Source organism: Acipenser ruthenus, chromosome 12, assembly GCF_902713425.1.
Source record: "Acipenser ruthenus chromosome 12, fAciRut3.2 maternal haplotype, whole genome shotgun sequence".
In the NCBI taxonomy this organism is placed as follows: domain Eukaryota; kingdom Metazoa; phylum Chordata; class Actinopteri; order Acipenseriformes; family Acipenseridae; genus Acipenser; species Acipenser ruthenus.
The window spans coordinates 33878980-33890166 of NC_081200.1; the positions used below are offsets into that span (position 1 = coordinate 33878980).

Genomic DNA, 11187 nt, shown 5'->3' on the forward strand with positions numbered 1-11187 from the left:
AGCTAATTACAGATGGCACTGTATGTGATACTGTTTTTTATTATTTAGTTAGCTACAACCACTTTAATGCAATAATTCACCCTCTGTATTTTTTATGTGTCAAGGGATATGTTTGTATATATATATATATATATATATATATATATATATATATATATATATATATATATATATATATATATATATTCATGTTTACCTTTCATCTGAACAACGTGCTCAGTTCACTAGCAGCCCTGAGATTTTTGAGCAATGTGAATGGAATTTTATCAAGGGCTACCATCAAGTAAACTTGGTGTGTCTGCATAAAACACTCCCAATCAATGATGGGTTCTATGGCATCTGTCCAAAGTAGCAGGCAAGGGTGGGGCAAAATGGAACGGAGGGGTTTTGATTCAAGTGGCTGACTGGGGTGTATCATACATCTATGTGTACATTTTATTGTTTTAATCAGAGACAAATTTGAAACAGAGTGGATAAAGGATCACTATGGAAATTCTATATATAGGATATAGATAACTTAAAGTTATTTGATTGATGTAGAATAAATCTGATATTATAAAACAAATTTATGAGCCTCAAACTCTCTGTTACCATGTAGTGGAACTGTGAAGTATCTCCATTCAGGTATGACATCAGAATAAACTAACATTTGAATTGTAAGGATCCAGTGGTGAATGCTGATGGCCTTGGGTGCAGCTTAGAATGTCCTTTTTTTAATATGTTTTTTTTTTCCCCAAGCCCTTTAATGCTCTTGTATTTGTTTACAGCTTTCCTCACTCCCACTGTCTTGCACTAGGGAAAACACTGATGTAATCTTAATTCTGAGTTTTTGACAACCTTAGAATACACATACAAATGACAGCATCGACTAACTATGATTAGGAATGGGAATGGTACTAACAATATTTAAAAATTAAACAGTGCAGTTTTATATGAACAGCATGAAATAATCAAGGTGACATTCCACAAAAAAGGGTGCCACAATAGATGAATACGTCAGAATACATTTAAAAATGCTGTTCTACAGTATTTCAGACTTCTGCACTCATACTTGGGGCCAAATATTAACAAGAAGGTCCTGTCACCTACCCAATAAAGGGTGACATTATACCATAATACATATGTTGTCAGGCAGAAGGGGACTTCATAGTTTAAAAATATGTTTTCAGTGTGTTTTTAGTCGGTCCTGGCTAATTCAGGCACAAGTCCTTATGGCTGAACTCCAGTGTGTTTATTCTGATCCAAGGATATCCAGGACAGTTGGTCCTCTAGTCTAAACTATTGGAAAGACTGTAAATGAAAATGATAAGTGGCATGAGCAGTTAGTGGAACTCAATTATATATCATTAAGTGATTGGTGGGTCTGTGTATTTAATCCTGCAGTATTATTATCGGCTAATAATGATGGACAGTCTTCGCTCGGCTAAAACATCTGGTTTCATTTCAACAGAGATTTTTAAAAAACATTTTCCATCTAACAGCCAACAGCTACTGGAGTATTCCAGATTCGTTTTACCAGTTGATTGAGCCTGGTGAGGCTGAATGGATGTTCTCACGGCCCACAGACATGGATGCAGATCTCTGCGCAATTGGACAAGTCATTAAAAGAGATACAGATCAGTTGTTTCTGTTAAAAAACGTTCAAGATGCAGGATATCTGCATACAGCCATTTTCCCCACTTAGACGAAGCTTGTCTTTGAGGTTGTTAAGGTTATTTAAATCAAATTCCTATTAGCTTTGGTACATCTTTTACTTGATGAAATGCAGCAGTTGTTTTAGTTTTTCAGTTATTTTGTTGCTGACTCATATATAAATAAAAAACTGTTTCAACACATCTAAAATGTGAACTTAAAAACTGTACTAATGGTAGTACAAATCATTGCTTGATCTTGCTTATTACAGACCACCCAAGTGGCCCGCAAATTCACATCAAACCTGCAGACCCGCGGCAGTCATTGTACAGTCTGCAGATCACTGATTGGGTGATGTAAAAAACTGAAGGTTGTCATTATCAGCATATGATTGTATGTACACTTGTCACACGGCTGGCTGAGTGGTGATGTCAGAACCAGGAAATGAATACACAGAGAACAGATGAGGTGAAATGATGAAAGCGCTGTTGCGCGGTTTATTATAAATAAAAGGTTTAAACAAACAGAAAACAGGACACGGCACTTTAGGCCAAAATAAATAGACGAACAAAACGATGAAACAGTAAACAGACAGTACACGAACAGACAAACACAAACGGTGAGTTTAAACACTTATTTACGTTACGTTACGTTATTTTACTTTCTTTCTCCTCCTCTCTTCCGTTCTTCACTCACCGAACACACAACCCTGAGTAAAACGTGCATCTATATATACTGTTGTGCTGGGATTCAATTACTAATTAATTATTCACTTGAATCCCAGCACGTGAATTAATTATGTGCAACCTCGTGCTCACATATTATATACTTTAAATGCACGTGAAGTGATGTGCAATCCCGTGCCTAAATACCATTATACATTTTAAATAACTCGTGCTGCACACACCCATTTATATCCCGTGCAGCCATCTCTATACACCAACATTAACACACGCAACATACAACATATAACACACAAATGCACACAGGGGCGGGGCACATTGCCACAACACTCCATTTATTGATGGGTTCTTAATTCAAGTTGCAAATTATACCATTTTTAATTAACCAATGATATTTTTTTATTTTTCATTTATTTATCCAAAATGTCATTTTGATCATTTTGGTCAGATTAATCATTGTCCAAAACTTTCTCGAGGAAGGGGAATAACCCTGAATTAGGCACATAGTTGATGATATTCTGCCAATTCAACCGCTTCATGTGTGATCCACAGTGCAGACAGTTGTGGCCATTACATTGAGACCAAATCCAGTGGTGCTCAGCTCCACTGCTCTGGAGACAATGTCAGTCCTGGCTTGTGTTTTTAGACTTTATTGTGAATAAAATGTTAAGAAAGTCACAGACCTTTAAATAATGTTGCTCTAACCCCATCATTGTCATTTGGGGCAAATGTTTTATTATTGTATTATTTGTTAATATTGGTGGTCTGGTTTTGATTGCATTGTATGATTGTCAGAATACATTTCCATACCATAAAGAATGGTGTGGTTTTCTGTTTGTAAACGGCTGAACCAACTGAACTGATTATTGAGAGGCCTGGTAAGTTTACAGGGATATTTTGTATTACAAACAAAATCTTCAGGCCACCATTCTGTTAAATACTGATTACTGTAACATCCCTTACTCAATAAACATTTAGGGCTTTATCAAGACACATAGCAATGGAGAGTTGATTCTTCACAAAATTTGAATATCTTTGCTGTGGTTATTTCATTAAAAACGGATACAATCAGGCATGTGCATGTGTTCAGCAGACAGCACATCTCCAAACAATCACTCCCCAATCCTATTGACTTAAGGAAGTCTCCAGAAGGAATGTTCTAAAATTTTGTATTGTGGAATGTTTCCAAATGTTCTATTGTTACGGTATGTGTGATTAAAAAGGGCTTCATTCTTTTTCCTCTGCACTATTAAAATAAATGCAAGAATATACAAACAACAGTTAGACTAATAAGACAAAAAATGCGATGCTTGGAATAAGTGGCGTGCCGTCAGGACCTTCAAGGTATTCTCTGCTGACCAGACAGTGCCAAGTAAACCGTCAGTCAAATGACATTACGTTGCCTCACTCACTTGCGTACAGTGAGCTCGCGAGATGGTCGATACAGATCTCTCTGTGAAATGTTAGTCCAGATGACCTCCACTTGCGCTCGAGTTTGCGGCAGGCAGATTTAAGCACTCGAAGTTCAAGGGTGTACCATGGGCAGTTGCGATCTTTCTTGACGGTTCTGGTTGTAAGCGGGGCAACAGTGTCGATGATATGAGTAAGGGTGGCGTTGTAGAGAGTCACTGCATCATCAACTGAGGATGGGAGAGTACCAGTTAGAGGGGATGCAGAGACACATTCTGAGAGCTTTTGATTGAGAGCAAAACAATAAGTAAATGAAAAGCACCACACAATCTCAGGGGCTGCAGAAAATACATACAGTATATAGTCATGACGCACTATTGGAACTGAACGTCCTATGGAAGGTCACATGGTGAAAGACCTAATATATGTGAGGTGGCCACAAATTTGCTGTGTAGACTGCTGTAAATAGAGATTACAGCATGAAGACTGTACCAGGCAACAGGGAATGGACAGGACAAATAGCATATCAAAGTACTTAATGTATGGATTTCATTCTTACTAGAGTGTTTCTTCAGAGACAGAGACAGACACAGATTGAAATCAAGACCCCAGGAATGAGTGGAGGTGAAGGTTTGGGGTTGGGTTTCCTCAGCCGTGGTACGCAGAGCATAGCCTATATCTGAGATAGAAAGGCAAGTCTTTCTGTCCCCCAAGGCACAGACAAGAAGGTTGAGAAGTAAAGCTGAGTGAAAGGAGGAAAGATGGGAATGAGCAAGAGCACAATTAAATAGAGCTAGATTTAAGCAGTGAAGCATTGGACCATTATTCAGAAGCATGTATAAAGCAGAAAAAGGATAAGAATGATGTTTACAAGATTTTGGAAGGGAACAGCAGGACGCTTCCCCTATCACAGCTGACAATCAAATTCACACCCAAAAGTTGATTACCGATTATAATACCAGAGGAAGAATGTGCTGGAGGCATTTTGAAGAACGTTTAATTAAAATAAATACCTGTACCTGTCTGCTGATAAGAATCTGAGCAAGAGGTAATTACAGAGAATCCACGTGATTGACAGACAGGTAGACAGAAACATAGCTACTGTGACTGAGAAATAAGAGACAGAAAAATGCTTCCTTAAATCACCAAAACTAAGCTGGGGATAAAATGGGGGTATTTAGAATCTGTTCTAAACTGGTCATCGTTTTTTCAACACATTTCTTTTACAGTGTGAAAGACACTTGTCGAAATGTTTGAACAGTGGACTGATTCAGAAGATTTTTAGTGTTTAGTTTATGGATGCATTCATTTAAAGCGCAATTATTAAATCCAAGTAACTGAACTCATTGCATTAAGTGTACAGTACTGAAAATGTTAAATGAAAAAAAAGGAGCCAGGCCTGCATAAAGGGACTACTAGAATAAAGACAAAGTGCTTGTGACTTAGTAATAGAATAGGTGTTTCTCCTTGACTACTCAGAGAGCCACCCTCGCAGTGGTGAGGCCAAACAGATCAACCTCCAAGGCCGGGAAGCGGCGGACTTCCCCCAAGGGGAAACTAAGGAAGGATAGGAGGACAAACCAAACCCTGGCTTACTGAGCCGTCTAGTCCAGGGTTTCCCAATCCTGGTCCTGGGGGACCCCTGTGTCTGCTGGTTTTCATTCCAACTGAGTTCTCAATTACTTAATTAAACCCTTAATTGAACTGTTCATTAGCTTAATTAGACATTTTTAATTGTTTTCAGTTTTTAAACAGTTGAAGATTTCAAGGTAACTATACAGTTTTAACTTGAAATCGGCAACTTTTTAGGAGCTGTGAACAATTCAAAAGGTCTAATTAAGCACATTATTAGTTTTTTTATTTCTTAGCAGATGCCCTTATCCAGGGCGACTTACAATTGTTACAAGATATCACATTATTTTTACATACAATTACATTATTTTTTTTTTACACATTATTTTTACATACAATTACCCATTTATACAGTTGGGTTTTACTGGAGCAATCTAGGTAAAGTACCTTACTCAAGGGTACAGCAACAGTGTCCCCCACCTGGGATTGAATCCACGACCCACCGGTCAAGAGTCCAGAGCCCTAACCACTACTCCACACTGCTGCCCATAGTTCAGTTAAGGGTTTGATTAAGTCTTTGAGAACTCAGTTGGAATGAAAACCAGCAGACCCAGGGGTCCCCCAGGACCAGGAATGGAAAAGAGAATAAGAAATTGTGGCAGGGTGTCCCGCCTCTTTGTGTATATATTTGATTGTCATTATTGTTATTGTTATGATTTATGTATATATGACTCAAAAAGCCAGAGTCGATTGCAGTGTACCAGTGACTTAGTCCACATCAAGTGGACTAAAATGCGGTCTAGCAAATCCCTCAGCTCTGTACTAAGTTAGTCCTGATTGCAGCGTACCAAAAAGCTAATCTGAAAATGGGTTTAGCTGATCTGAACAAGTGGAATAAATTAGAGAGATAATGAGGACGAACCCATAATAATCCATTGCATTTTTTTTTTTTTTTTACTGTGACAGTAAAATCAGTGGGTCGCCCAAAGCCCTCGAGTCAACAGCGGTTGCAGAGCAAGGCTGGACTCGCTGGAGGGTCGTGTCTCCCTTCTCTCCTTTTTACAGCTGCAAAGATCAGAGGAAAATACAGAAAGGATCGTGCCCCCCGAAATACACCTGGGTTCTATAAGAGAGGCAACCAACGGTGTATTCAGTGTACAAGGCTTTTCAGGGTACAGCTTTTTTTTTTCTTTTTTTTTTTTACTTTGAAAAGCATTACCAGTTCAAATGGAGTTTGTCAAGCCAAAACCTAACCCCCTTCTGGCTTGCATCTCCCGGAGGACCTCTCCTACAGACTGCTGCGAGAGAAGGCTATTCCCATCTTGTGATGGGACTGCCAGGCTCAGGCTGTGTCTCAAGCTAGTTCTCACTCCTGTATCCTCACCACAACTGAGACAGCCAGGAATTCCAGGAAATAATGTGGTAGTAGTTTCTAATTACAGAGAGAAATTCAGCCTGTCGAAGCCTGGGACAAAAAAAAGAAAAGGAATGAAGTTGTGCAATACTGGAGGTTTTGCCAATGGTTGTAAAAATCCTGTTATGCAACTTTTTTGGTGTAGAGAGGTAGGCAAGAGGCTCATGATGACACATGCATCATTCAAGTTCATCCCAGCCATGCTCGATGAGATTGGGATCTTTGGATTGCGGTGGCCATGGAAGATGCTGAAAGTGGGTGCATTATCTTTTTAAAAGTAGCCATCACCATCAGAGCATTGGGACAGCAGCCCTGAAACAAATTGACAGAGGATGGGACTTTCATTGCCCCTTTTACCTTGTTCAGTTCCCTTTCTTACTTGGTATATGTATATTGCTGGAAGGTACACCTTTAAATTATTAAATATTGAAATAAGATTGAAAGAGTAGTCCTACACATACATGTTCTGCTATATGTTACCAATTACAGAAATAGAGAGAGAATTTATTTTTTAGTTGAGCAGTAGAACTTTTCATGACCCAATTCTTTTAGTTTCCTCTTGAACACTGCCAACCGACATAGTAACAAAGATTGTAGTGTTCTCTTTTACATTACTTACTGTTTGCCTGCTACTAGTTTCTTACCACTGGCAAATGCATTGAAACATGTTGCTTTATTTTATGACTGATTAGGCTTTTCGCAGTAAATAATGCTAAACAACATGCATGCACTAGCCAGTTTCCTACAGGAAAAAGAAATCTAGAAACTTGGCAAACTACAGATGTTTTACCTTTAATACCCATAATACATATACATATAACATAAATCTTATTACTGTAATAAAAAGAGGTTACAGCCCAGATATATAAGGGTTATTAAAATGGAATGTGATTTCTATGTTTACTGTACGGTACATGTATTACAACTAAATACTGCCTCCTGGTGTGCAAAAATAAAACAATTTTGCAGTTTAAGCTGGTGGGAGCTAGTTGTACAAGATTTCTGTAATGCTGGTTGAAGAGTTTGGTGGTCTTAACCTGCACACAACAAAAACCCATATAGACATTCAATAGGCATACGTACTTCGTGTCTCAGTCTCTGAGGGGTTATTTGGTTTGAGGGGAAAAAAAACTGCACACATGTTACTTCTTCTGTATTGTCAAAACATTTGTATAATTAAAAACAACCTTGTATATTGTAATGGTCCGTGTTGTGTTAATCCTATATCGTGATTACAATACATGTATTTATTTATTTAAAATTAATCTAATTACCGTACCCGCCTGCTTACCAGCAGTAAAAGTATTTTGGTAATAGTTTAAAATAGGTGTCTGTAATTACAATGTAACTAACACATGGTTTCCTACGATTTCAAATGAAATTCCTATTGAATTCAAAAGTCACAAGCATGAGTTCATGACATACTTTTCATGAGTTCATAACATTTCCCTTAATACACATGAAATAATCATGAACAGGCACTTATTTTAAAGTGTTACCAGTATTTTATTATTATTTATTTCTTAGCAGACGCCCTTATCCAGGGTGATTTACAATTGTTACAAGATATCACATTATTTATACATACAATTACATAATTTTTTTTACACACAATTACCCATTATACAGTTGGGTTTTTACTGGAGCAATCTGTGTAAAATACCTTGCTCAAGGGTACAGCAGCAGTGTCCCCCACCTGGGATTGAACCCACGACCCGCCGGTCAAGAGTCCAGAGCCCTAATGACTACTCCACACTGCTGCCTTAATCTTGTTTTCTTTCCAGTCATAATCGGTCATATACTGCAAAAATGCATACATTAGTTTAACCCAACACCAGATTTTTTATTTAAATTGGTTCACAAATAGAAGAAAAGAAAAAACGACATAAGAGAGAGGATAGTCTGTTTCAAATCTATCTGGCATTGCGCAATGTGAGTGTGAGGACACATTTTAAATAAAGTTCGTATAGATTGAATGTGACTGTCCAACATGGCTGCCCTCATGTTGTCAAAGGTTGTGAAATCGGGATTTGAATTTTTACAAACCTCTTTTAGAACAACGTCTCTGGTAATACTTTAGTTTGTGTTTTGATATTAGTCCAAAATGTTATATGTCTGTTTAATATATGTCTTTGAACTATGACTGTTTTAGTGTATGCGAAACACGAGTGAAACTTAAGAGTCCAGCCCAAGGACAGTACATTCGTAACATGTACTCAGACTTGTTCACAGGAAGTAACTTATCGACACATTTGTGTTGCTAATGTAATTATTGTAGGAATGTGTGTTATATGAAAACGTTATATTTAAATAACAGCGTTTTGTGACATAAGTAAAGCCGCATAGTACTGTTTGATCTTACATGAATCAAGTGTAATGTCACATAGAGAGGCTTTTTTGAATGATTGTATTTAAAAAATTGTATATGTAAGCTCGCGTAATGTGTAAGTGTAGGTATTTGTTTTGCTGCTGTTTAGTATGAAAGATGTACGGTAACTAGAGTACTGTATGTGTAACTGATGCGATGTCTACCACCAGCCCCCCTCCCCCTTAACGAGGTGGCCCATCTCGAGGGTTAAATGTTAAATATTTTAAATCATTAAAAAGTTTTATTAAGAATTAAACGAAGGTGGAAGGTGGAGGACCCAAACACATACTAGTATGAATTACAGCAGGATGGGTCATACTCCTTGAAGGTACTGCAATTTAGGGAGATATATTAAAATGAAAAGCACAGAAAATCTCTCTCTCTCTCTCTCTCTCTCTCTCTCTCTCTCTCTCTGTATATATATATATATATATATATATATATATATATATATATATATATTACACACACACACGCACACACAGGGTGATTATAAAATAAGTTTACCACATCAGCCCACCATATCATTGTTGCGGTAAACTTAATTTCTAATTACCCTGTGTGTATGTTCTTATGTATCTGCCAATTTAATTTCCAATTCCTTTTAATCAATTGCAATTACAAGTCCTCATGTCTGGGCTTCTTGTTTCTTTATTTTGATTTTAGGCCCAGCGATGTACAACAGGGAATGTAGAACAGGTGCGAGGTTATTACGTGAATTGGAGGATGCTTCGAGATGTCAAGAGAAGGCAAATGGCATTTGAGTATGCCAACGACAGACTGCGGATGAACGCTATCAGAAAAAACACAATCCTTCCTAAAGAACTACAGGTGCTGGCCAGGACCAAATTGTGGTTCACATTGCAACAATACTTAAACGCCACAGACAGAGTATTATTATTTATTTATTTTTTTTATCAGCTCTTATGTTATAGCAAAATGACATACAAACCACAATCAATCACAGTTATTTCTGTATCTGTTTCTACTTAATTTGGAAAGGAAAGGGTAAGGATGGCTTGCACTTTAATAATTTATTAATTGTTGGGCATTAACTACTTTGCAGGAGATAGCCGACAAAGAAATTGCAGCCTTCCCACGAGACAGCTGCCCGGTACGGATCCGCAACAGATGTGTGATGACATCACGGCCCCGTGGTGTGAAGCGAAGGTGGCGTCTTAGTCGTATAGTTTTTCGCCATCTTGCTGACCACAATCAGATGTCTGGGATCCAAAGAGCAATGTGGTAACTGTCAAGTGAATTAAATTCACCCAATTCTGTGCTGGAGACACTCAAAGGTGACCTACAAACCTGGGACTAAAGTGACTTCAGTTTTTGTTTTGTTTCGTTAAATGGTTCATTAAAAGATGTAAAAAAAAAACTTGGGAGTTGGCGCATTCATTTTAAAGAGGAGTATGGATATTGGGTAATTTATGATCTCTTAGAAATAAAAGATATTTACAGTTAAACTTTTCAATAGTGGTTTTATAAAGTTTCAAGTGAATGGGTACACACAGTACACCTGTAATCCACACTTGCTAGAACATTGTCAAGTGGGTCTAAGGCCACAACTGGCAGCCAGAACAGCACAAATTTGATGCTAAAAGTTTAGGGATGGAAATCTGCAGTGAAATCTGTTCTCTATCATGGCCAAGACAGTCGTGAATGTTGAAACTGCTGATTATTCATTATCTGAAATCTAGAAGTGTATGATAAAGAAGAACCTGAAAATCTAATGCCTACTGTATATGTGACTAAAACTGACAGGGAGATTCTACTGTTTATATTACATGTGCATGACAAATCAATACATTGTTTGAGGGACAGCCTGTTTATACAAAATTGTGTTGTACACAGAACAGTGTTTTTCTTTTTTCAAACCATGTTCATAAATAATAAAGTAACAATATGATGCAGATTCGAAGCACACACTTTTCACATACATTTGCTCATAATTCAAAAGTAATATCCCTGTACCAATAAGATAGCATAGTGTATTAAGTGGTCTGGTTGATTTTTTGTAATTTTAGGTGTTTAACAACACACATTGAAAGGTAACCTATTACAAGATGAAAAGTCACAGGGAATTGAAGTGGCAGGCATTTCCA

At 37.6% G+C, this 11187-nt stretch overlaps 1 protein-coding gene across 1 annotated transcript; it reads left to right on the top strand.

Annotated features, from left to right (window-relative positions):
* The first annotated feature begins 8652 nt into the window (after positions 1-8652).
* On the top strand, positions 8653-10471 carry LOC117416473 (small ribosomal subunit protein uS14m-like). The gene is made up of 3 exons (XM_034027562.2): positions 8653-8779; positions 9746-9910; positions 10146-10471. The coding sequence occupies exons 1-3, from the start codon at positions 8702-8704 to the stop codon at positions 10326-10328; spliced, it is 426 nt and encodes a 141-aa protein (XP_033883453.1). The 5' UTR covers positions 8653-8701; the 3' UTR covers positions 10329-10471.
* The last annotated feature ends 716 nt before the right edge of the window (positions 10472-11187 follow it).

Excerpts from the sequence above, each read along its gene's own strand:
- LOC117416473 (XM_034027562.2), top strand. The coding sequence starts at position 8,702 with ATGGCTGCCCTCATGTTGTCAAAGGTTGTGAAATCGGGATTTGAATTT. Across the intron at positions 8,780-9,745 it reads CTTTTAGAACAACGTCTCTG|GCCCAGCGATGTACAACAGG; the intron begins GTAATACTTTAG and ends TTTTGATTTTAG. Across the intron at positions 9,911-10,145 it reads TCCTTCCTAAAGAACTACAG|GAGATAGCCGACAAAGAAAT; the intron begins GTGCTGGCCAGG and ends ACTACTTTGCAG.